The sequence below is a fragment of the Peromyscus eremicus genome, chromosome X, assembly GCF_949786415.1.
Source record: "Peromyscus eremicus chromosome X, PerEre_H2_v1, whole genome shotgun sequence".
Lineage (NCBI taxonomy): Eukaryota > Metazoa > Chordata > Mammalia > Rodentia > Cricetidae > Peromyscus > Peromyscus eremicus.
The window spans coordinates 4921184-4948673 of NC_081439.1; the positions used below are offsets into that span (position 1 = coordinate 4921184).

General features: G+C 41.8%; 1 protein-coding gene across 1 annotated transcript; it reads left to right on the top strand.

Moving 5' to 3' along the window:
- On the top strand, positions 1-23709 carry Ndp (norrin cystine knot growth factor NDP). The gene is made up of 3 exons (XM_059250983.1): positions 1-271; positions 14730-15104; positions 22451-23709. Exons 2-3 carry the CDS (start codon positions 14937-14939, stop codon positions 22676-22678), a joined length of 396 nt encoding a protein of 131 aa, XP_059106966.1. The 5' UTR covers positions 1-271; positions 14730-14936; the 3' UTR covers positions 22679-23709.
- The last annotated feature ends 3781 nt before the right edge of the window (positions 23710-27490 follow it).

The window sequence follows — 27490 nt, forward strand, 5'->3', positions numbered from 1 at the left end:
GCCACACGCCTGATTGATATATGCCTGCAATGGCACTTTTCCATTTGACACTCTCCCTCTCTCTCTCCCTCTCCCTCTCTCTCTCCCTCTCTCTCTCTCCCTCTCTCTCCCTGGGTCGCTTAAACAACAGTCCTAACTTTTGTGTGTTGCAAATATAAAAGGCAAGCCATGTGACAGAGGGACAGAAGAACAAAAGCATTTGGAAGTAACAGGACCTCTTTCTAGCTCTCAGAAAAGTCTGAGAAGAAAGGAGCCCTGCGTTTCCCCCAAGGTAAGCAGGAAAACAAGCGCTGCCGGCTTGCCTAGGAAGTTACTTCTTTCCAAACTCAGCCTTTCATCCTTCTTGCAGACAAAGAGACAACCTTTAAATGCCATTTAAATTTGCATCACTTTAATTTGCATTAATCTGTAGCATGTTAGCTTTGTGGGTTTTTTGTTTGTTTGTTTGTTTGTTTTAAATGAACGGGTGTTTGGAGTCTGTGACAGAGCAGGAAGCGTCCCAGAGAAGCTCGAAAATATCTTTGAGATTGATTTCTTTTCAAACTCTGCGTAGTTAGATGTAACTTGAAATGATTCTTCTATGTGACAGCATGAAGGGGGATAGAGAACAGCAGTTGCCGACTTGAGTTTGTGGAGTCCCGTATCTTCCCCACCGCCTTCATCCCACTTACAATGGGGGCACTATTAACGCAGGCGAGTCTGCGAGGTTAAACGTGCACTGTTTACTTTTATTACTCCTTATGTATGCGGCTGATCTCCTGCCAGGGCTGTGCCGGAGTGCTCAGAATGACTTCAAACAATAGGCAACATTTATGCCTAGCTTTCAGTGTCACACTGCTCCTTTGCACTCTTCTCCCATCCCGCGTTGGGATTTTGCTTCCATGGATACATTCGAAAGTGTCGGGAGAGATGAGGATGGGTTTGCTGTATGATTTTGATTGGGCAAAAAGTCTGAGGAAATGCATGCTGTTTGCCTTGGCCTTATTGCAAGGGGTTATTTTTAGTAGTCGGTTTGTCCCTGCAGCACGACCAACGATCCAATGTGTCCAAGAAGTGACCAGGAAAGGATGCTCCTGACAGCACAGGGACCAGGACCTGGAGGAATGACTCCCACAGACACCTGAGGAATATTCAGAGGGTCCTTTCCAATTCCTGAATGCAAGTTCTCTCATTAAATGAACAATTGAGCTGTAGGAGGCCCGGGCATAACTCTCTTGAGGGACGGGAAGTTTGATTGTGTACAGAATGTTAATGACTCAGAAAGCACAGTAACTGAGGCTCATTGTAATGGACAAGCCCAGATAAGCCTCTGTGAAAGAGCACCCCCTCCTCCCTCCCTCCCTTTCTCTCTCTCTCTCTCTTTCTCTCTCTCTCTCTCTCTCTCTCTCTCTCTCTCTCTCTCTCTCTCTCTCTCTCTCTCTCTCTCTCCTTCCAGGCTCCACCCGCTGAGATTCAGGTGGGAAGAGCAATCATTTGGCAAGATGAGAATTCCTTATACTTTGTAACTGTCATTCCTAGCAGATATGGTTGTTGCAAAGCATGCTTCTCTACATTTCTAATATTAGTGTGCTTTAATTAAGAAATACAACATGGCAAATTGCTTCAACACAACATTAGCTACCAGGTACATGTGGAAACACAGAGATGCTGCAAATGTACTGTTGACTGTGGGTGTCAGTTAACTACATCAGGACCTGTAGACTGTCTCAAAATGGCATTTAGACTTCATGCAAGTATCTGCTCACTTTCTTTTCATTAATTTTACTCCTGAAAGTGAACTTCAGGGTTCTGTTGGCCAGCTTTCATTGTGGAACAGGGGACACAATTTATGGAGAGTTTTCACAAATAACTAGCCTAAGGAGCATTGTTGAATAAAAATCAGACATTTAAAGAAGTGAATTCACAATTGGTTCACTAATCAAGAAAGGCTGTAAAAAAATAATATGGATTGGATTGGATTGTTGTAATATTTTATGACAATTTAAAAAAAACTACTGCTGTTAGCAAAGCATTTAAGTGGCTGAAAACAATTTTCTTAAACCATTATTCAGACCATTATATGAGCAGTTTTGAACACAAATACAATGCCGTGCATCATTTCTTTTAAAATACACTTGGTTCAGGTAATGGGAGAACTGGCTGAGGCCTTCTTATTATCACTGTGTATCAAGCAGCTGACACCCACAGATGGAAATATGCCCGTGGAGTTCTCAATCTTAATTTGAGTCCCAGTGATACTGTCAAGGGAAAAATAAATCATTTTTCAATACATTTAACAATTTCCAACTCATTTATTTTCCTGGGCCCTTGAAAAATGACTTTCTCAGAATTATAACCACCAATGGTGGCCAGAGACTGTTGCTGTCTTGAGAACTCACAATTTCAGTACCATTGTTCTTCCTGGGTAATAATTAATTCCATCATCTTTTTAATACATATTTATTAAGCATTTGCAGTGTGCCTGACACTGTCCTTATCCTGATGGATACAAAGGTGAATGGGACATTGTCTCACACTTTTATTTTTGATCTGTATGCTGTTCTCCCAATGGGTAATTGGACAAGAACTTTCTGCTTCTTAGGAATCATGTCAAATAGCTGCTAGGGTTCTCGATTACTTGACATACTTGTCAACAAGTCTTCTATTTCTAATCAAGGCTTCTCCTCCCGTTTGGCTGTTTGCACCAGATCCTGAGTGTATCACACTTGCACAGCTAATACGGTCTGGATTTTTCTTAGGGTGGGGATAGAAGCAGTCTAGAAAAAGAGTACCATAGCCTTCCTCAGTTCTCCTGAGTACCCCCAGGAAGGGAACTGTAAGCTACTTCTATCAGGAGATGGGTGTGAGTCACCTCCCCAGCAGCTGAAAACAGGGCTACTTGATGAATCACTGTATTGGAAACACGCACGGAGGAAGATACAATCACACTCCCATCACTTACTTGTCCCATTCCCTAGACTGAGGAAATGAGTGAGTGACCACTGGGCTTGGCCAAAATTTAAGAGGGCCTTGGGCTAAGTTGTTCCCCAAACCTAGGTCTCTGTCTGAGCCACACACAGTGCTGCTTTCAAATAAGCTAGTCTAGTGTTTCATCACATGTTAGGTTCCTGGGGGTGGGGGGAATCCTGAAGAGAGCATCTACAGTGTCCTTGATTTTGGTGCTTATTAGCAGAAAATGTATGGTGATTGGATGACCTCTGACCCTCTGCGGTGCCTGACTCATCCTATGAAAGCCACATATTCTTGGCCATTGGCCTTTGTGCCCATGTTCATCTTTTTTCCCCTACTGTCAGTTAATAACACTCTCCTGCCCGGCCAGCAGGAACAGAGGGCATGGAGAGGCAGGTGGAAGGACTAAGAAGTGTGAACACTGAACAATGAGAGGGAAGAAGGGTCATGGGAGGGTGGGTGAGCTCTGGGCCCCAAAATTGCTGTGGTCTGCCCTGGTTGTCATCAGCTGTCATTTCCTCTTCGTGTATGACACTGTGGGGCATATTAAAATTTCTCTGGGATGGTATGTTTGGAATTCCTCTGATGCCCCACCTCACCAACTTACCCGGACAATAAAAGCGAGGTTGTAAGCCATTGAACAGCTGGCTGGCTATATATTTCCCCTCTTTCTTTCCCATAATCTAATACAGAAAAGAATCCTGTTAGACTGGCAGTGCCATGTCTGGGCACTTGTTTCCTGCAAGTACTTCCTCCACCACCTCCTCCTGTACACCGTGGAATCTTCCAGGGTGGCAAGTGGCTTCTTTTCTTTTGTTCACCGCTGTTCTCAGCCCGCCCCCTTTCCCTATGCCTGATCTTCCATTGTGAGCTGCTGTTTTGCTCCGTCTGTTTTCCAGACAGCCTGGGTCCTGTTCCATCTGGGGAGAACAGCCCATGAGGTCTCCTCATCTCCATAGTATTCCCAGGATGTCATTCTTGGCACAGGTTCTGCTGGGCCGATAGGATATGGGGGCTTTTTGTAGCCCTGAGCCTGAACCCACTCACAGAGAGGAGCAGCCACGTGGCTCGCCAAGAGTGGGGCTGGAGTGACCCGGGTTGGCAGAGACAAGCATACCATCACAGTGACCCGGACATCTCTGGCGAAGGCCTGGGGGTGGGAGTGCTATGGGAATGCCTGGATGCACTTCGGCCCACATTAAGAGAAATGTGGTTATTCTGTTTCAGACTGAGAGACAAGTGACTTGGAACAAAGATCCCTAGATCTTTTTGGGCCCTGCCCTGCTTCCGGGTTCCTCAAGTTTCTCTCCTGTCTCCCCTCCCCAGACAGAAAGAAGGAGAAACAGGACTTTCAATTTGGCCAGCATAGGCTTGATGCCCCATTAAACCCATTGCTGAAAGGGAGAACTGAGAAATCCCCCCTGAGTTGAATGCACTGAAAATGTGTGGGGCTTGAGGTGAGAAAGGAGCTCTTCCTTCTTTCCTTCCTTCCTTCCTTCCTTCCTTCCTTCTTTCCTTTCTTCCTTCCTTCCTCGCTCCCTTTTTTCACTTTCTCTCACAACCTCTCTCTTTCTCTCTCTCTCTCTCTCTCTCTCTCTCTCTCTCTCTCTCTCTCTCTCTCTCTCCTTTCTCTTTACCTCAGAAAAGCAGTTTGATTCATGAGTTTCAAGTGTAAGGAACTGGACTTTTCAGTTAGAGATTCCCATTTAAGACCTTCATTGTGCAACATACCAAAAAGATGCTGCTAATGTACATGGGAGCAAGAGGTATTAAAGAGAACCACAAGGCAGTTTCCTATTCTTTTTTATTTCCTGGAAGCTTCATGTATCTTTTCCCAATTAACTAAAAATTCATTAAAAGACTCAAAAGGAAAAAAAAGCTAACATAGCTGAATTAAAATGAGCCGTTTCCTGTTAGCTTGACAAGGAGAGAGAGAGAGAGAGAGAGAGAGAGAGAGAGAGAGAGAGAGAGAGACAGAGAGACAGAGAGACAGAGAGAGACAGAGAGAGACAGAGAGAGACAGAGAGAGAGAACCAGAGACCCATCTACCCTTCACTGTCAGTTCTTGGGTTTTAATATGAATTATTCCATACAAGTCCCTAGGCTGGAGGATCTATTTAAAGAAGCCTGGCAGCATGAAGAGAGAGGGTAAAAATACAAGCACTCTTTTGTCCCATCAAAGGTTTTCTTTGGGAGGACATTAAGAGCATTTCTGTTTTCCTGTCTGCCCCTGCCAGTGGCAGCATTCCAGCTGGTAGTACCCACTCCTCACCCATCAGGTCAACAAGCAGGAACTTTTCTGATTCCAGGAGAAAGCAAAGTCTGCGGAATTCTTTAGCAACTCCCATGTGTGGGCAACATGCAGGAGAAGCTGGGACTAGACTGAGTACATGCTGGCGAGGCTGTACAGATTGTCTGGTGAAAATCTTCCCCCTCCACACAGGCATTTTCGGTCTTGGAGGAAGACTGTGCCATTGTGCAGGTGCCATTGTGTTCCCTCACATTTGCAAAGCTGCCTTCTCATGTCTCTGGCAACACTTTGCTTGGGGCTATTCACCCTATCTCCTTCATCAGTTTCTATGAGCCTAGTACTTAGGTATATATTACTAAGTGTCCCACTCCCTAGACCATTTTTAGCTGTTAGAACCTAGCAGCTTAGAAGAAGTTGACAATCTGGAACAATGACTTTCCTGTTAGAAAGAATGCTGACTCAGAAGATTCAAAGAATGGGCTAGTTCAGTTGGCAAGACATCCTGAGTACTTATAATCAGGATTTCATCCAATTGAGGTCCATTTCATCCTCGTGTCAAAATCTGGACATGAATACTGACTGGTAGTGTGGTATAAGATTTTCTTTTTTCCCCAAAAGCTAAGACTTATTCAGACAATCTGCTCTCTTCCAAGGTCTGGCTTTATCCCAACTTTTTCTTTTAAGCCATGATCCAACCGATTGCAGTGTCCTTTAAAAATGAGAGGGCAACAAGTTAAGACCAACAGTGGACCAACTGTCAGAAAACGCTAAGGAGTGATCTTTCTTTAGCACAGTAAAGCTACAATAGGCCAGAACCTGGAGTCTTCTTTCATCCTTCCATTCATAGGGAATAAAAATAAGAAGTAACAAAAGAAAGTGGAAAAGATTATTTTTTATGTTAAACTTGGCCACTGTCCATTCAGTTCTTTCAAATAGCTCAGTTTCAGAAAGGGAAAGTTTCATTTCTCCCACTCTCCCAGAAATAGGTTTGAAATTGCCTTCCTTCCTTCCTTGAAAAATAGTCAAACTCCCAGGTAAAAACCATTGTCAACCTTAACTTTACGTAAAAATGTGGGTACACACAGTCCTGACACTGACGTGATGAATCAAAGAAACCCAATTTTTAATCAATTTCCAACTTATCTTTAAAACTCAAGGGGATACATTAGGAATTGATACCTTTCTGTGATCCCTTTCTCTGCCGTAATTCTGAAAATGAGCTCCTTTTCAAAACTTAAGTGTTTCTTTTGAGATTTGGAGTCCAAAGGCAGCAGAGATGAATTTTGACAGGAGACCTGGCAGTGCTGAACCCAAACAGAAGACAACGAGGAAACCCACAGCCCGACAACTGCAAGATGGTTAGCAGCCCAGGGATCCATGGTTTTCACAAGATGCTTGTGCTAGGTAGCCTCGTCCCTTTCCATGCAGGCCTGCATCCAGGAGTGTTTTGATTTGAATTTTGTATTCAATTCCATCATGGAGCAGGAAAGGCAAATTGCATGAGCAATGAAAAGACTGAGGGGCTCTATCATTTGGGAGCCATTCCTTACTGAGGACCCTCCAGCTGTTAGGTGAGATCACTCTCCACCATTCCAGAATGTGCTTTCCGTGTGAGGAGATTGCAACGCAGCTTTTGAAACACTTTACTAGACACTTTGAAGAAAAGCCAAGACACTCATTTGACTTCAGGGTGAAAAGGAGCTGCGACTGAGTTAGGACTGGTCATCGCCTTTCTCCTAAGACCATGCCAGAGCAGTCAGGGAATGGCAAGTATTGCATTATATCAGCACATGGGTCCCAGAACACCTTATCTTTTCTACAAGAAGAGTGCATCATTAGCAAGACTGTGTCCTCTGGGTTGGATTTCTCAAAACTCTGAATCTTAGCAAGGTGAGTAGTAGCTTGTATCTCACTACTCACTTTTATTCTGGCTTGGATCTCACTTCTTTAGGGGGGAGTAGGTAAAATAAAATGAAACTTTCCCTTCTTGAAAAAATTGAAAGAGCTGTGGCAGATTTGGGGCATCCAGAATCATTTCTCCTGTTCTTCTGTTACTGCTGAGGAGTCTATGCTGCTTTTTGTTGTTTCTTTTTAAAGCAGGATGTAGCCCAGGATGGTCTTGAACTCACTATGTAGCTGAGGATAATTTTAACTTCTCATCCTCTTGCTCCTGCCTCCTGAGTGCTGGGATCCTAGACATGCACCACCATGCCCAGTTTATATTGTCCCCAGGGCTTTATATACACTACCAATTGAGCTACATACCCAGACCAACCCCACTCTTCTTATTTTTATTCTGTGTGGATGAAAGAATAGAACAGAGCTTGGAGTTCAGAGCCACTGGTGATTTGTGACACCATAGAAAGACTACCGTTGAGCATTTTTTGACAGCTCATCACCATATCAGTCACAGTTCATAGTCTGGTGTCTAGATTTGCAGAAATAATCCAAACCCCCAGAGAAAAAGATTTCAACATAAATGTGCTTCCCAATACTCTGGTAATAATTTCCAATTTGTGGGGAATTTATAGTCTAGAAGTCAATTAGCTACATCAACTGTTAAGAACTCAGAATTAGTCTTTTCATGGAAACTATAAAAGTTTACAAATGCCTAGTAGAGGATCCCACAGCCATACTCTATGGTCAATTCTTTTAAACTCAAGTCTCAGCCCAGGACTTCAGGATTGTCCCTTCCTTAGGATAGAGGTTCTGTATGTACCTTACCAAACAGAGGGACCTATTCTTGATCCCCCAAGACCTTATTAATTCACGTCTTCAAGATGACTTTGCAGACTCAACCTTCTCTTCTTTCCTCTCCTGGGCCAGAGCCCTGCACATGGCCATTAGTAGCCCAGCCTGCAGCCCAATGTGGGACATTCTAAGAAAGTAACTGGCAAGTAGAATTCAGCCTATATCATCACCATCCTCAAATGGAAGAAGTTTAATTCTAGAGTGGGTGACTGTCTTTAACTGTTTTCTTCTCATAGATGTGTTGGGTGACACTGGAACAAAATAGCACAGATTTTAAGGGAATTTTAAGAAAAATAGAAACTGGTTAACTACACTCATCAAGTGCTTCTTGTTATTAACAAGACATGGGCTTGGTGTGGTGGTACATACCTATAATCTTAGAATTCTGGGGGCTGGGTAAGGAGTCTTACCCAAGAATTCAATGTCAGCTTAGTCTACATAGTGAATTTCATTCTGACTGTCTGGGGCTACATAGCAAGACACTGTCTAAAAAAAAGCAAAACAAAAACAAATAAAACCAGGATATTAATAATTTATGAACTACACTTAGTAAATCACAAGCACCGAATCAATTGGATATTGGAGGCTATTTTTATTTGAGGCCACCCAAATGGCCTCATGGAAGAGAACATCCTAATAGCTTGGCCTCCTGTTGGCTCAGGCACGTCATTAGAATGTTCTTGGAATCTTGAGTGATCATTAACTCCTTGAAGAAGAAAAGAAGTCTTACTGTAAGATTTCTTGGGGGAGTATCTAGTCCCAGAGCAGTGCTATATAGTCTGAGAAGCTTGGGAAGAGACAGACATGACTGAAAATGGACAAAGCTGTGAACTAGTACAACCAGTTCAGTTATTTTATATATAAGGAAACTGAGTCCTAGAGAAAACAAATGACTTGATAAAGCTCTCATAGTCAGTCATGGGAAGGCATAATGCAACTTGAGAATCTTCAGATCAGCCTGCCTTCTACTAGGTCAGAAAACAGCAAAGTGTTCTGTAGGTTTCAGAATGCAATGAAATGGTTACTCAGTATTTCGGACGAGTGAATGTATATTCCGGAGATACAGAACACTAATAACGTAGGTTAGCAAAGGCCTGGGGAAGGAAACATGATGTTTCAGGTAAGTGGGAGACTGGATAACAATGAAAGCTTTCTTTCCTCACAAATGTCTCAAAGGTCAAGAGTTTTAGTTACAGTCAAGCTCAAGGTCAAGTCCTCCCACTGCAATTCCTCCATAGGCAGTGAAACTATTCAAATCAAAGACAGACAGAGAGAGAGAGAGAGAGAGAGAGAGAGAGAGAGAGAGAGAGAGAGAGAGAGAGAGAGAGAGGTGAACGGAAGCATGCGCAGGTGGGGTCCATTTGACAGTTGACTCATTGTTGTCCCCCACCAAGTTATATCTATTCTCAGTTCTTTGTTTGAGCACCCTTAGCTACAGGGGTTATGATGTATTGCTTCTTCCCCTAGCTCTATTCCTCCTCTACTGTTGCTTTCCCTTTTCTCTTCTTCCATCACTTCCTCCCCTTACACACTTACCTGCTGCTGTAGAGCTCTGCCACAGATGGCTAGTCACACTGTGGGAAGAACACAATGTCCTATAATAGAATGGAGGACTATTACTTAACTGCAATAATATTACCTTCTTTCATCTAAGGTAGCACTATGGAGGTGGCCACTGCCTCCTACTATAGAACAGACATGCTGAGATGAAGGGAGCAAGAGTCACACTCTTTCCCCATTGACCTTATGGCTACATCCTTAGAGATTCCCGGGGACTTTGCATCTTTTCCATCAAGTACCACTGCTTCAGGGTCAGCCCAGGCTTGGCTTTTTGGCTGCTTCTCCTGTGCAGCCAGATAGAAATAATCTTAAACCATTTATAAACATGCCGTTTACAGTTTATAAATGAAGGGTCTTGGGAAAAAGTGACTGAATTATTCTCCAGGGCATCTCATTGGCTAGATCCTATTGGAATTCTTTGGGTTCCTGGGAAGGGGCTCCTTAGCACTTTGCACCTTGAATAAGACTCAGAATTTGTTTTTCCAATCCTTGTATGAAGTATTATCTAGTAGCAAGCTTTCTTCCACCTTTACAGTTTTAATTCTTCTTCTTTTTCTTTTTTATAATTTCTATGCTTCCCTGTATTGCAGTCTTTACCTTATTCTTGACTCAGAAGATTTTTTTTAATTACAACAAATAACTGGGAATGATGTTTCACACTTTTAACCCCAGTGCCCTGGAGGCAGATACAGGTGGATCTTTGTGAGCTCAAGGCCAGCTTGGTCTACAGAGAGAGTTCCAGGACAGCCAGGGCTACATATAGAGACCTGGTCTCAAAAAAAAAAAAAAAACCAACCAAAAATACAATAAATAATAAATATTTCTGTGTGATACACTGAGTCCATTTCCAAGTCATTTTATTTGCTTCACTAAATCTTCTCAAAGATGATGCTGTGCATGCTGGATGTCAATTAGTTAGTAAATGGGATATATCAATGGGACCCCAAAAGTAAACAGGAAAACAACAGCTCTTTACTTACAAAACAACTCATAAAAGAAAACATTTCTTTACTTATAAATGCAGTGAACCTATTTTTTCCTCCGATCTTTATCTTTTTTACATGCTTTTGGTGCTGGGAATTTAACCCTGGGACTTGGCGTGTGAGCCACACCCCTGACCCCCTAACCCTTCCATTTTATCTTCTAGAGTAAAAGGAGGCCCATGGTAGGTGCTCAGTGAATGAATATGTATGTTAAATAAATAAATGTTTGTTGAAAGAAACCAGGAAAAGAACACCTGCCTATTTTGGTACTGAAAACAGCTCAGGAGGAACATAGATATGGAAACACTGCCCTCCTTTGCCTCAGAAGTAGGGCAAAACTAAGGCTGCTCTTGGCACATGACCTTTGTCTTAGCCTGTTGCTGGAGTCTCTTGTGCAAAGGCAGTGCTTTGCTCTCTGCCAGGCAGAAGGTCACCCCAAGAGTGAGCTGCTCCGTGGCACAGCACCATCTCTCACCCAGAGGCTGCTCTGCTATTTCAACGAGGCTGACAGGTGGGAATCTGGGCACCAGTTGTTCTTTTCCACTGGGAGCTTTGGGAAGGTAGCTCCGAAGTCAGCCGTGCTGGCCTACGTGCTTCTCCTGCTGCAAAGGCTCTGCACTGCAGTCAGGAGAACACGGGCCAAATCTGTCCTCTGGCCAAAGTCAGGTCTCAGAGACTGCACCAAAGCACATAGCACGAAGAAGACACAGGACTACTGAGTTCTGTTGTTCTACTCATCATGGCTTGGCTGGCTGAGGTCCTAAATCCTGATGATCACTATTTGAGTTTGTTACATATGGCTTAAAATAAAAAGGACAAATGAATTAATTTAGTTTCAAGAAAATTCGAGAAGCTCCCTTAAAGCCGAGATATCCTAGTCTGGCAGAAAAGGAATCTTGTGGTGGTACAAATTTTCTTAATTCCCCATATTCCTCTTTGAAAGTCCCTACTCACACTGAAGATCCTGGTCTGTGTACACCAGGTCTTGACTCAGTGGTTCTTCATTCTTGAGCTTTATTTTCATAAACTCTTCTTCAGCACAGCAGTGCTGGCTTATTTGCACAGTTAAAGCAAAACAAAATGCAACAGGAATCTCAGCCTGTATTGTGGTACAGGCCTGCAATTTCAGGATACCTTGAGATCTCAAGAGGGCTACACAGTGAGAGTCTGTATCAAAACAAACAAACAAACAAAAAGAACAAATTGTAGAGCTGGAGAGATAATTCAGTTATTAAGAACACTTGTTCTTGCAGAGGACCTGGATTCCAATCCCAGCACCCACATCATGGCTCTCAATAATAAATAATTTCAGTTCTAAAGCATTTGATGATGTCTTCTGATCTTCTCCTGCATGGGGCATGCACTTAATGTAGTATGTGCATGTAGGCAAAATATTCATATACATAAAATAAACTAAAAATAAATAAATCTAAAAGACTTCTACCAATAACAATAATAATAATAATAAACCAAATATCAGTGTTCCACTGTAAAGATCTTACCCTTGCATTTTGAAGGTTTGATGAATTCTGTTTATTATCATTGCTTGCAATGTTATTTCAGTGTTAATAGAAAAACTAAACAAAAAATGTCATGACGATTATGAATGCACTGAAAGCAAAAATCTTCCTACTAGAGGTAAAGCCACATTTCCTTTGTTATTTTTCTATCGATTTTAATTTTTCTATTTTTTTATTTTATGTGTCTGGGTGTTTTGCCTGATTGTGTGTCTGTGCATCACTTGTGTGCCTGGTGCCCAAGGAAGGCAGAAGAGAGTATCAGATTCACTGAGACTGGAGTTACAGAAGGTTGTGAACCCCCCCACCCCATGGGTACCCAAAGTGGAACCTGGATCCTCGGGAAGAGTAGCCAGTGTTTCTAACTGCTGAGCCATCTCTCCAGCCCTCTTCTGTCCTTTTTAACTACTTTTGGGTTCAGTTTATCATTTCAATAAAACAAACCAGTTCTCAGGGCTGAGGATATATACTTCAGTCAGTAGAGTATGTGCTGCTCAAACGTGAGCACCCCAGTAAGTATAGACCCCCAGCACTCACATGAAAGTTCCTGTCTGTCCCCAGCACAGGTGGTTCCCTGGTGCTCAGCACTGGCACATAGACACAGCCCACATCTCTAACGCAGAAGCTATCTCCAATTGATAACCTCCTCAAATAAAAAATGCATTTTCTCCAAAGGAGTCTCACTGGGTATACAAACCACACTTAATTGCAGGCCCCAGTAGTAGATGGCCAGCACAAAATGAACTCAATGGCATTTTTTTGAAGCTTGTTTTATATCACAATGCTTTGAGCTTTTTTTTTCCATTATGATTTCCAGGTTTGTGTTTTTAATGAGATCTCTGTGTATGCAAATGTGTATGTCTGCGTTCTTGTGCCTTTTCTTTGGCTCTTTCCCCTCATTTGTTTGTTTTGTTCTATTCTGTTTTGTTTGTTTTTATTTCATCATTATTTTTTAGATGCTTGTTTGTGTTCTAATGAGAACAAGAAAGGGTGTGGTTTGGGGTGGGTGAGAAGGTGGCCAAGATCTGGGAGGAGTTGGGGGAGGGGAGATTACAGTCAGAATATGTTGTATGAAAAAAATCTATTTTCAGTAAGAAAAAAAAAAGTTTTTCTGAAGCCTTGGCCCATTGAAATATTTGAGCATAGGTTTGATCCATTGTAAAGAGAGGTCACCATGAACATGTACAAAAAGGAAAGCGGTGCAAGACTATCGGCAGGCTCTTCCCACCTTTAGGATTGTCCTCTGCATATTGAAATGGTGGTAGCCAAATCCATTGCTATTCAATGCTGGCATTTTAGAGAAGGAGGGAACCGCGTATGTGCTGTTGCTCTCAATACTTCTATCTTATAGGTGAGGAAACGGACTGGAGGAATTTAAGTGAGCTGTGCAAGATGCCACAGCTGATTAATGGTTGTGCCATGACTTACTCCAGGTGGTTCCTCTCATTATTGGTCCATGTCCTTCCTGCAATTTATTGAACTTTCTAGAGACACAGGCTCTTAGCCTTTTCTATTGCCAGGGATGCTCTGCTCTGAGATGGTCCTGTTGCCACACCCCTTTCCACTCAGAATGCCCCACCTCACACTTGCAAGTTGTCTAATTGCAGTTAAGTGGGTCTGAGCCCACACTCTATTACATCAAATGAATTGACTCATAGCACCTTGAACTTCTTATCTTGATCACATCAACACTTTACCCTGTTTATTCAGACTGTTCATGAAGAACATGCTTGCACTCTGAACAAATAATCAAACTTTGATCTAAAATATCTTTGAAAGTTTTTCTGAAGCTTTAATTACTCCATTCCTTTGGTTTGGTATGTACAGTCAGGTTCTCTCAATTTCCTCAAGTGTTTGAAAATATTTTTGATATTCTGTGTCTTCTTGTATAATGAAAAGCATCAGTGAGGTAATTTTAGTAGATTGCTGAACTCCAGTCCCTTACCAGGAGGTATGGCTAAAAGAACAAAGCAAATTTTAGGAAAATCAGTCCAACATAATCTCACTTTAATGGTAAGTCTCTGCTCCAATGACCATTTTTCAAATTACGCTGTGGGCTTAAGCTACAAAGGTTGTGCAGAAATGTGTGACTCCATTGGGAAATACACATGTATTGCCTTAGCCACGCTGGAGACCAGTGATCATAATGTGGGTTTCAGACGCAGTTGGCCACTGATGCTGGGTGGCAAGGACTTAAAACAAAAACAGGATGAGCCCAGAGTACAGCAATGGAAAATTAGGTGGGTGGGTATAGAATGGAAAATGTACTCCCTCGGGCCATGGCCTGTGTTCATTAGCACTGACCTTCCTCCTCCCTAGCCCTGTAAGCTGATGTTGATACCAAAGCTTTGAGAGAATCTGAATAAACCCTCCTGCCCTGCCAGCCAAGGACAAAGATGAGACCACCCAATTTAGTTATGCTGTGGCCAGAACCATGTATTTTTAATCTATATCATGGGCTCAAACTATTCTTGCTCTTAGGCACATCAATTAAAGTCAACATATGCTTCCACTCAACCGTCATGTCCATTTCCAAATGGTCATAAATATGTAGCATAAACACTAAGGTCAGGGGGTATGAAATGGATGACAGCATTAACTAATGAGGCTCCAGAAACCAATACTCTTCACCCAAATGACATGGAAATGTTTGACTTCATATCTCTTGTGTTGCATCCATATTTCTGGGGAAATAAATAATTTCTGCTCTCATTCCAGCTGTGCGGCAGATACTGTGACAATTGGTTACAAGTGAAAGGAGCAACACAGAACTCCAGCATACAAAGGACAATGACAACCAGAAAGCGACAGCCCCATCCTGCCCTGGCCTCGAAAGGAACTGGATCCTAGGTGGTGACAGCATTTCCAATCTGTTGTCCTCTGTCTCCCTCTGCTGTTCTTCTGGAGAAGTTTCCCCTTACAACAATGAGAAGTCATGTACTAGCTGCATCCATTTCTATGCTCTCCCTGCTGGCCATAATGGGAGATACAGACACCAAAACAGACAGCTCCTTCCTGATGGACTCTCAACGCTGCATGAGACACCATTATGTCGATTCTATCAGTCACCCATTGTACAAGTGTAGCTCAAAGGTAAGGTCAAGGTCACTCCAAAGTCATTGAGAGGATATCCCTCCCCTCATTTTCAGAAGAGAAGCTATATTTTCTTGTCAGGTGATGGAGCCAGAGCCCAAACTGTAGCTCTGTGACGGGTTTTCCCAGTATGCTTTGCATTTCTATGTCTGTCTATGGAACATGTGCATGCTTATCCTGTTGTTGGGGTGTCTTGTGTCCCTGACTGGGAAATTTATGAGCAAAAATGTTCATTTTCAATGAAAAAAAAAACAGGGGCTGGGAATGGGGCTCAGTGGGTAAAGTGAGGCCCTCAGTTTGGATCCCCAGCACCCATGTAGAAGAGCCTGGCATGGGGGTACACATCTCTAATCCCAAGGCTGAGAAAGCAAAGACAGGAGAACCAATGGGGCAGGCTGGCTAGCCCAGCAAATGAGCTCTAGGTTCAGTAAGAGATTCTGTCTTTAAAGTAAGGGAGCAATAGAAGACCAAACCGTCCATCAATCTCTGACCACCATAATCACCTCCGTACACATACACACATGTGCAGAAACATGCACACAGTCATCACACATCTCACACACATGTGCAAAAAGAAGCAAGAAAAATGGAGCCTCCAATTTACCATAATTCCTTCTACCTGCATCAACAACAAAAAGAAGGGGAAGAAGTTGAATATGATTTAACAGCGGAACACATCCTTGGAGGCTCTTCAAACAGTTTTCTGAACTACCCAAGAACCAGTTGTGTGGTCTAAACCTTCCTCCATGTGCCACATTTATGTTAAAATGACTCCAGAACTGAGGACGACAATTCGATTGTTTATCATTTTTCTTTTGCTTAGCAGTTTTTTCTTATTGCGGTGGGTGGAGTGCTTCTTACACAGGTCATCTATGTCTCAGTACTGAGAAGAGGTGTGCAAAGTCATACCACACTGAAAGACCACCAAGAGTGGCTGCCACATAGACCACCCAGAAGGGAGGCACAGTGTAGGATGGAATGGATTCCAAATGAAAGTTCTCATGACTATCATTGCTCCAGTCACATGCACTAAATGTGTCCACACTTAGTAAATAAGACTTTGTTTAGCTCAACCTCAAAGGATTTTCACTTTAGTCCTGAGACTAAAACAACAACAACAAAACCCATTTAAACATTCTCATATGTTAAGTATTTTTAAAATTACCCATATAATTAAGAATTTTCAAAATAATATAAACCACTAGAATTAAGGTCATAGAAATCAATCTCTCCACCCTCCATTTCAAAGCATGTCTGCTTTTACATTTTCCATAACTTATGTGGTTGTAGCCCAAGGAAGATTCCTTATTTCAGTTTGAGGGGATCAAAATTTGAGTTAAATCAATTTCACCATTATATTAATAAGATCTCGGACTGTAGCAAAAGAAATGGAGATTTTTTTCCACTTGAGAAAATATCCTGGATCTTGTTTATACTTGAGGAACAAAACTGAAGAGAAACAATTAGGTGGCGAGCATACAGTTTGCTAAGATTTCTTCTTGAAAACTGAGAGAGAGTGGGAGCTGATGGAGCAGATCGGGGTTGAGGGGACACACTTACTTAGAGGTCATTTCAGCACCACAGAGGCACAAAAAGTAGCAACGACAACTTAAAAAAAAACTGTGTGGAAAAGAGATGAGAAACATTTTTATAGCCACAATTGCTCAGAAATTGCTTCAGAATAGACAGCACTGATATTTTGTGTTTGTTAGTTCATGGATGAGTTCTTCCTTTGTTGAGATGTCCTTTATAATCATGTTTCTTTAAGAGAGAGAGAGAGAGAGAGAGAGAGAGAGAGAGAGAGAGAGAGAGAGAGAGAGAAATAATTCAAATTTAAGAAAGTGTCATTGTGGTGAAAGGAAGGATTATAGAAAATAGTAGCATCTATAAAAAATTGAAAGTGGGCTGGGGTGGAATTCAACGGTAGAGCACTTGCCTAGCATGTGTGAGGCCCTTGGTTCCATCTCCAAAAACAAAAGAAAAATTGAAGATAATCTAGAAAGATTGAACAAAATAATGGAAGACTGTCTTAGCATGGTAACCTAAGAGGGCAAGAGTCAAGGAAGAAATGCCGTTAACGCAAACCCGCAGGATTTGAGCAGGACTCTTAGAAGCAGCTTTTAGCTGAGTGTTCCCCTTGGCTTCTTCCAGAATGCCACAGTGAACAGCAGTGTAAAATTGTGGTAATAGAAGAGATGTTTGTCATTTCATGGGAACAATCTGTTTTCAAACATCCCAAATGACCCCAAATACAGCAATGGTTTTATGTAAATGCTGCTTGTAATTATTAACCTTCCTTCCTTGGCCACAAAAATACGCCTGGCAGAGTTTCAGCTACCAGACCATTTCTGGATTAAATTTTCTTTATGCATTGAGGAAGAAAATGATTTTCATTTGGAAATATTCTATAGTTCTTAACTTTTACAAACTCAGGCCGATATTCCCTCTAATGAGTCTCATCTGATGAAGCTTTTTTCCTTCAGAGTCTTGGCATAAAAACATTTAGCCTATGCCTGGAAAGAAGGGACTGGGGCAGATTTTATATCTCTACAAATATTTTTAAGGCCACTATTTTCTGGACACATGACCACTCTTTGCCTACCAGTTAATGCTCTTGACTTAGATAGATATAGTGTGTCTGGCCTGCAGAATCTACATGTGGCCCAAGGAAGGGAAGGCACTGGCTTGAACACCTAACCTGTGTCAGTCACTTCTCTCTCTCTCCCTCTCTCCCTCTCTCTCTCTCTCTCTCTCTCTCTATATATATATATATATATATATAGAGAGAGAGAGAGAGAGAGGGAGAATATATAGAGATAGACAGATACAGATAGATATAGATAAGATAGATAGATATACATATAGATATAAATATATACTAATCATTGCCAAGACACCTGCATGTAGGTGTTATCATTCCCATGCTACAACAAAGGAAATCCACAACCCAGAAGAAAAGAAGGATTAGGCTTCTTGATGTCACATTGTCTGGGAATGGCAGTATCTTCTTTGGAGAGTTCATTTTTCTACTACCTGGCTTCTCATTGAAGAAATGCAAGAAGAATGTAAGAGTTATCATCTAGAATCCAGGCCTAACTGCCTGCAGTAATGATTCATATCCTGCAATTTTTCCTAGAAAAATAAGAAATAGTAGATAAAGCTTTCTTTTCTGGACACCTTTAGTGGGATGCTTTGTCCACCATGGCCCTCAACTTGTATTTGGCCAGTTTTAGGTTCCTGTCACTCTTCTAGCAATTCAGGGAAGAACTAAGATAGACTCAGGCAGAAAAGACTGACCTGCCAAGAAAGGTAGAGTGGTCACTGTTTAGATTATACCTGGTGACTTTGTTAGTGATGATGTCTCATGGGGTTGGGTCCAAAAGGCCCTGAGAGTGGCAGGTTCATTTTCCCTCTTCCCAAGAAATCACATTTCCCTAAAATTCTTCGTAAAGGCCCGTAAAGCAAACAAGCTGAAGGTCTGCAGCTGGAGGCAATAGGCTGTCTGGAAAATGTTGAAGGACACTAAGGCATCCCAGGTCTCAAGGCAGCAGAGATCTGGTTTCCAGTTCTCTATTCACAGCTTTCCAAATGGGTGATTTCAGGAAAGCCAAATCATTGTTTGGTGCCTCAGTTTCCTCCTCTGCAAAAGGAGTTGTTTGGCCAAGGGCATGGACATGTATAGCCATATTTGTAAATCAGCTAGCATAGTGCTTGCCATATAACAGACATTTAATAAATGCTGTTATGATCCTGATGATGAAGTTGTAAGCTAGACAGGTGTGTCAAGCCACTTTCCTATTTCAGTCACTACTAAGACTTCAATAACTGCTGGGATCCCTGCAGCCTTAAAGGACTTGGAAAGTGAACCTCCCTATGGCTCTCTCTGCTGGACGTGGGAGGGGCGGGGAAGAGCAGAAGAGCAAAGTAAACATAAGCCTCTGTGTTGGGTGCTAAGAGCGAGGCTAAAACAGGAGCAGACTATAGGTGAGTGGAGGAGGTGTAGGGATGAGTTCTGACTCCTGACCAGGCTTGGGTTTTCAGGAACCTGGCTTGGCAACACGAACGGCTCCATGGATGTTTGAAGTCCAAGTTGTTGAGAAGTAGGAGATGGTGGTCCAAGGTAAGGGAGTAGAACCAGCTTCTAAGAGTGGGGTGAAGTGCAGCTACTGTGGGCAAGATGAGACAGCAGGTTATGAGGAAAGAAGGAGGTAGGCTGAGGAGACAAAGGCTGTAAAAATTCCCAGAGAGGTTTCCTGTGTCAAGAACCAAGCTGCAGGATTGGGAAAGAACAGTTAGAATCCCCAAGTCATCTTCTGCTGCTGCCCAAGAAGCTCATAGGAAAAAATATGGGAGTTAAGATATAGAGTTTATAACATAATTGATCACTTCAGAGATGTGGCTTGATTTTTAAAATAAGAACCAATTTTTATTGATGCCTAGTATGTGCAGACATCCTGAAAGTTGCTAGAGACAAAAAGAAAATGGGAAGAAGACAAAGAAATTTTTACCCCTCACCTCATAACGCTTCAACAGGATATAGGAAAAGGAAGTGTTCTGTATGCAAATGCCTCTTCATATCTGTTTGATTTATGGCTTGTGTGACAGTAACAGACAGCAAATCTCACCACCCCTATGCTACTTTGTTCCCCTGGGTGTCATTTTGTTGTTGACCTCAGCCTGGCACAGACCCTTTGAATATTGACCTGGGTTCCTAGAAATGAGCTGAACAGTCATGTCTTGATCTTGCTGGTGAGAGAAGGTGTGGATGGGTCTTGTTCCTGGTATATATACTGAGGTCATCTGGAAGAAAGACATATCCATCTCAAAGTCATAAAACATTATTTAGAAGGTTAAAATAGAAAGGAATGTTTCCGGATGTTTCCGGGCATGTTAAGTTCTCATTATAAAGGTGGATTTGCTCTCTCTCCTATCTTTCTCTCTCTCTCTCTCTGGTGTGTGTGTACTGAGAACATCAAAATCTTAATTGTCTCAGCATTTGGAGGAGGAGGCACACAGACAAGATATAGGAAGGATTTCATTAGACAGAACCAAGTGAAAATGACTTTCCTGGGAGAGTAAAAACATGCACAGAGGCAGGAGGCAGAAGAACTGAGGGCAGTTCATGGACTCTTAAATAGTTAAGCTTGACTTTGACTGGAGCGAGAGCAGATGATGAGAACACTTAAAAGACTGAAAGTATTTGACATCTGGGACAACCATGGTAGGTGCTGACTAACTAATGATGTTAGTAATCTTTAACTATCAGGAGTTATCTTTGCCCGATTTTGGAAAGATGTGCCAGCCATTATCCCTTTATCCTCGGATGTTTAATTTTGCCCCATAGAATGATGTCAGAGATCATCTCTAGTAAGTATTTAATATTAAATGCTAATTATCAAAATATTATAAGATTATATGTCACCAGGAATCAAGCTGCCTTGCCCCACCTCACTCATGCCTTCCATCCCTAGGATTCCAGGATCTTTGAATGATGTGAGCTGCCCTTTATCTTTGTGGGGCTAACTCCTGTCTTAACATACATTCAAAATATCTTTTCTTTGGGTTTGGCTCAAACTTTTTGGGAAAACAGAGCAAGTGAGTCCACCTGCCCACTGTTATAATTCAAACTAACCACGGCCAGAAGAGTTCTTGCTCATCACTTTATCTCCTTGAACATGTAATTGATGGCTTTGATCTGGGCATGCCAAGGGATGTGTTCAGCATCTTTCCTTCTTGAACTATGATCTTAAACTAGACATGTTTGGGAATCTCTTCCTTATGCTCAGTGTGTTTAGGAATATGCCCACATCTAAAGCGCTTTCCAGTGTGAATACACATAGGCTCCCATAGGAAACCTCCAGGCTTCCTTTTTAGGGGAAGGGTATTACTTTGGAAATATCCCCCTGAGTTCCTTACCTCTAGTCTTAAAAAAAATAATAATCAAAGGAGCTTTTTGCCCATCTCCTTAAGCTGTATGCAAAATGTTTGGTATGTATTTTTTCTGAGGATAATTTTAATACATTTTAGCAGATTCTTTCATTTTTAGATTTATCTATTTTTATTTTATGTGTATGTGTGTGCCTGCTTATCTATATGTGTACCACATAGATGCAGGTGTCTAAGAGGTGTTGGACCTCCCTGGAACTGGAGTTACAAGCTGTTGTGAACCGTGTGATGTAGGTTCTGGGAACAGATCCAGGTCCTCTTTAAGACCAGCAAGTGGTCTTAACCACGGAATCATCTCTCCAGCCCCTTAATTAGAGGCGTAATAGAGTATTACTATAAAGAACACGAAAGCTCTGACACAGCAGTCCAAACCTTTGGAAATGGAGAGAGTCAGGGTGAATTTGCTCTAAATAACTCTGAAGATGCTGACATAAATTGTATAAATGACTGGTACCTCTTTAAGGTATAAGCCCAGGTGTATACTCTCAGGCCTGCAAATGTACCCGTCTCTACTTCACAATCTTCTAAGTTGCACCTAGAATATTTCTTCCAAAGCAACACTTAATTTATTCCTTTTTCTTATACAGAGACCATTTTTCTTCTGTTTAGCTATTTCCCACTGGACCCCCATCCCATCAATCTCTGCTTGCTCCTAGATTTCAATCTGAGGTGACTTTCAGCTTGTTGTTGGTAGAATTGCAATACATTTGGGTAGACCTCCATTTATCAGGAGCAACTCATTTTGTACTCAGATGTTTATTTTGTTTTGGTTTTGAAGGCAAGGTGGTAACCCAAGCTAGTTTTGAACACACTATGTAGGTGAGGATGACCTTAAACTCCGGATCCTTCTGCCTCTACTAAGTGCTGAGATTATAGGGGTGTGTCACCATCACAGTTTATATGGTCCTAGAGAATGAACCCAGACATGTGGTTGCACTAGGCAAGCACTCTACCACCTGAAGTTTATCACTAGGTCTGTTTCTGGATCTTTTTATTCACACCATAGTGGTACATCTTGTTGACTGATTCTAAGCCCTCACTGTACTTCATAGTCACCTAAAGAATCTTAAAAATCATGAAAGCCTGGGGGCCCTATTAAAGGAGTTTGATTCAAAATAGTTTCAGATGAGGTAGTGTTGAATGGCTTCCTACCAATCTCCAGGTACTGTGGATTTAACCTAGAGCCTTGTCCATGCTAAACAAGTCCTCTACTGCTGAGCCACAATGCCTTAAACACGTATTTTAGGTTTACCAATAGATTCTGATGTGTAACCAGAGTTGCAGGCACTGGTCTGACCCAGCAGGAATCGGCAAGGAGTGTTGGGGTCTTTCAAAGGATGCTGTGGTAACCTGAGGTTTTGACAACTACACAGAGTAACCACCTCCCCTTATTTTTCCAGATGGTGCTCCTGGCCAGATGTGAGGGGCACTGCAGCCAGGCATCACGCTCTGAGCCATTGGTGTCCTTCAGCACTGTCCTCAAGCAACCTTTCCGTTCATCCTGTCACTGCTGTCGACCTCAGACCTCCAAGCTGAAGGCTTTGCGTCTGCGCTGCTCAGGGGGCATGCGACTCACTGCCACTTACCGGTACATCCTCTCCTGTCACTGCGAGGAATGCAGCTCCTGAGGCTTGCTGCTGAGTGGCTTGCTTTCTGGCTGGGACAACCACAGGAGCAGTTCAACCAGCCAGAGAAGGACTGGCAAGAAAAGAGTTAAGGCAGAGAAAGATGGAGCGAGTCCCACAGGATTGTGCATATTCTAGTCCTAAAGACTCAAAGTGCTTTCAACAGAAAGTGACTCTGGGAACTCGTTTTCCATTCCCATCTCCTTTCCCTGAAAGAATTTCTTTTGGTTACTTTTCAGATTCAGGCATTTCCCCTGTTGGCTCCGAATGTGGTTTGGGTTTCTGACAACTCTTTATTAGTGGGAAAATGTGGGGCCCTGTGCAAGAGTGGGTCAGGCTGTCCCTATTTGGTGCATATTAGGGAAAAATTTGCCCAACTTTTCTTATTTGCCCAACTTTTCTTAGGAGATCTTCAGTTGTTGTTTCACTTTGTTGTTTTGGTCTAAGATTTGCCTCGAAAGGTTACCGGTTTCAAGTTCTGGTTACTGGTTTCAAGTTCCAGACACCAAGTCCATGGATATGTTTAGTGAGGTTTACTTACAGCTAGCTGATACTAAAATAACTAACACACAGGTTCTTTGATGAGACTGTGGAACTCCTGACAGCTATAATCATTCATTAAATGACCTTGAAGTTATAAATATTGCATAAGGAATTTATAAACTGAAGGCTTTTGCAGGTAATGAAGCAAAACTTTTATGAGGAAGTAGTAGGCTTTCAAACACACACACACACACACACACACACACACACACACACACACAGATGGATACTCTGCTGACTCTGGAGAAGGCATAAATTACTAGTGGCATGGAGACTGCGCCATACTTATAACTGAGAATTAGTCAAGCAAGTAGGAATCTATTTGTGGGTGTGCAACAGCTTCAGCCACGTCTTGAGCATCATTCTCTAATACCCACCTGTCTATGTGAGGCTTGTTGCCATAGTGGTGGCCTGGCTTATCCTCTGAAAATTTTGTTCCAATATATTTTTGGTCATTGAGGCTCAAATTTTTGAATTCTCCCCATTTGAAATAAAAATAGAGTACCTTCAAAATTTTGGCTGTATAAGTATTGTTATTTTTTTCTTCCTCCTCCTCTTATTCCTCTCTTCTTTAATATCCTTCTGTGATGTGTATATATGATCCAGATAGCTACTGTTTGGACATTTTCAAGGATATGAAGAAGTAAAGACAACCAGAAGGAAATTGATTTCCAGAATGTGTGATAGAAACTTAAGAAAAAAATTAATTAATATACTGTGGGGGTGGACTTGGCTGTTGGTCTCAAATTTTAGTGCAAAATCTGATGTGTTATGGCTTCCTTGGGTGCTATGGTGTGAAATAGAGATGACACATCCCTTTTAATCTCTTCATTTTTCTCAGAAAAGAATAAGTATCCATAAGTGAGGTCAACAGAGCCAGCAGGACAGAGTTCACAAACAACAGTTTCTGTGCCATTGACGGTCTGCGCCCCAACCCTAATGATACTACTGTGATCTTCCTCAGCTCTGCAGGAAGTGTGACATTGGCGTAGCATTATGTACACTACAGGAACCTCAATGTGAACTCCAACATGAAAATTCAGTTTCCAGGGCAACCTTGATACCACACTGTCCTGACTAACCAGAAATGACAGCACTCCCCACTGTTAACACAGCTAACCCGTGAATTATTTTTCCTGCAGAGATGATGGTTTTCTACTCTCTCTGGTACTACTTCCACACAATTTTACGAGAGCCAGCAGTGTTAAATTTGTATTCATGGCTTTGAAACAGAATTTTTAAAAAATCCTTGAACTTGATTTTAACCTTCGTGGTGATGGAGCCAGCCAGTTCACTGAATTGGAAGATGTCCTCATCCTGAAAGCAAATTTAAATTGGTAATTTGGACCATTACATGAAGAGAAAAACTGTCACATTAAGGACTAAACTTAACACTGATATTTATGTGGCTATACAACGCCCCCCTTTGTTTGAGATAGGGTCTTGCTATGTTTCCCAGGCTGGCCTGGAATTCTGAACCCTCCTGTCTCAGCCTCCAGGGTTCACCACCACACCCAGCTAAATGGTTATAATTTCTACCAGATAATGAAAGAATTCCTTGTTGGCCAGATTTATGGATTTCTTTCATGTTGCTAATCAAAAGTATAAAGAGGCCTGGAAAGAAGGCTCAGCGATGACTGCTCTTTCAGAGGACTAGCCTTTGGATCTCAGTACACACATCAGGTGGCTTACAAGTGTCTGTAACTCAAAGTCCGAGGGATTCAATTCCCCTTCTGGTTTCTATGTGCATCCATGCATACACAAACACACAGGCAGACAAACAAAAATAAAATAAATAATTTTTAAGTAGAAATGATACTTCCAACCTTAAAATGTCTTTTCTTGGCTTTGAAATGTCATTTGCATTGGAGAGTCTATAATACAAACCCTCAAAGTCCAGTCTTTATTTGCTTCTTAAGTATGTATGACAGTAGTAGGAAGGTGTTAAATAATTCATATCTTCTAAAACATCCACACGCTATGGAAAAGGGCCAATTAATGTCCCATTTCATGATCTACCATTAAATCTTTCTACATAATAACCAGAAACTTAGAGCATTTGAGGGCCTTTAATAAGAAGCCAGCATCCTCTTTAATTACGTGGACAAAAAGATGTTGTCAAAGTCCAGGAACTTGGATTTGGACCTGGAGACCACACTTCATGCTCACCACAGCCACAGGTGCTTCCCTTCCCTTCAGAGGCAACAGCACCCTGCTCTTGTTAAGATCTTGTATGCTGAGGAGAATGGAGAATCTGGAAGAGTATGGGGAGACTGGGTGAAGTTTAATGGCAACATACCAAAGCTGAGAAAGACAGGAAAAAAAAGAATTATATTTTCCCCTAAAGACTTTAAAATAGCCCTGGGAACCCAGAGAATTAAGATGTTATTGGATATTAAGTTACTAAGGAATTTGTACCAAATCTTTAAAAAAATTAAACATATTTAGCTCTGTTTTAGTGTTTACCCCTAAGGATGAACAAAGAACCAAATGAAAACATTTGATCACTTAGAAACATTATTCCTGGAATGCCCAAGGAATGCTTGCTTCCCTTATCCATTTACTATGCATGAAAAAGGAAATTAAAATGTGTTACAATTTTTGCAGCTTACATCTTTGAAATCTATATGTTAAGTAATAATAGTGGAGGAAAGGATTCCTGTAAATTGATTCAATTCTCACCATTTATGAGCACTTAATAATAAGCTGCTGCTACAATGGAAAAGAAATGGCCTTATGAACTTACATGATTTTCCTCACATCCTGGCTTCCCAGACCTATTTCTTATGTCTTATATGTAGAGTAAGCTCTTTAACATTCTCCAAAAGTTTAGAATGAAGGACAAGCCAACCTTTCTTTGTTCTGATGAATGATCATTTAAGTTCTCTTAAACTCAAGTGCTTACTAATCCACTCAGTACATTATTTATCGTTAGATAGAGCAGGTTGTGTGTGCATTTGGGTCAGGGGACTGTTAGAGTAAGTATATTTCTTCACTATGATCTAGGAGGGATTAAAATGTGAATTTGCTTTTGGTTACTTCCTCAGGTTACTTCCCCATTGAGACATGACCTTTGAGCATGTGAGCTTCCTACTACAGAAGGCCAAGTGTGTTGGCTCCAGAAGACATGAAGATGCTGAAGAATTAGGTCAGAGAAGGAAGCATATCCTGCTACCGGTGTCCCCTTCCTGGTTCCAGAGTAAAATGCATCTTGGTGGACAGACACACATGCTCCTTTTAGGATTAGAACAGTGGAGCACCTTGGGCTTTGGAAGAATTTTGCATGCAACTGTATGGAAACACCTGAAGAAGAGCTTTTTGTTTAATAGTGTCTGTGTCCATACTACAAGCAGATACCCAGCCACACTTAGTGAAAGAAGGCATTTCATAAAAAGATAACATCACATGACAAAATGTCTATGTTAGAGTCCCCTGTCTTTCTCTAAGTCACATTACATGAATAAAATGTTTAGTCTACTCTATTGTAAGTATACAAGAGCTCAGGTATTTTCTTTTATCCCACGGCAAATGATTGCCATGGAATATTCTTTTATACAGTGTGAATATAGTCACTGTGGTTGGTTTAATAAAGAAGCTGACTGGCCAATAACTGAACAGAATAAGGTTAGGGAAGAGAGCCAGACTAGGAGAATGCTGGGAGGAAGAAGGGCAGAGCTGGAGCTGCCAGCCAGATGCAGAGTGAGCAGGAGATGAACATGCCATGTTAATAAAGGTACTGCCACATGGCAGAGTGTAAATAAGGAATATGGATAAACTTAAAATGTAAGAGCTAGTTAGTAACAGCCCTGAGCTATTGGTCGAGCACTTATCATTAATATAAGCCTCAGTGTGTTTATTTGAGAGCAACTGCCTACATATGATTTGAAATTTCTTTCTAAGATCATTCTGTATCCTCAAATATCAATTTCATCTTTCTAGGTGGGAAACAGAACATTTTAAATTGAATAACTATAGTAAACATGGAAATGCACTAGCTAGGTTAACCTTCAAGGAAGGGTTTGTCACCTCATTTGTCAACTTCTCAGGGGCGTCCTCATCTTGAGAGACACTTTACCTAAGGGTATGCTCTTGAAAAGGAATAAGTTTACAAGCAATACCTAACAATGGCCTGGATCTCTTGGTCCAGTGAAGGACAACTTTTGTGAATAGTCCTGGCTCCAGACCTGTCCACGGGGATCCCTTTGTAACTATGTGTCATTCTCTGTACAGGAGTGCTTATCCTAATAAGTAGCAGCACCACAAACTCCTCCA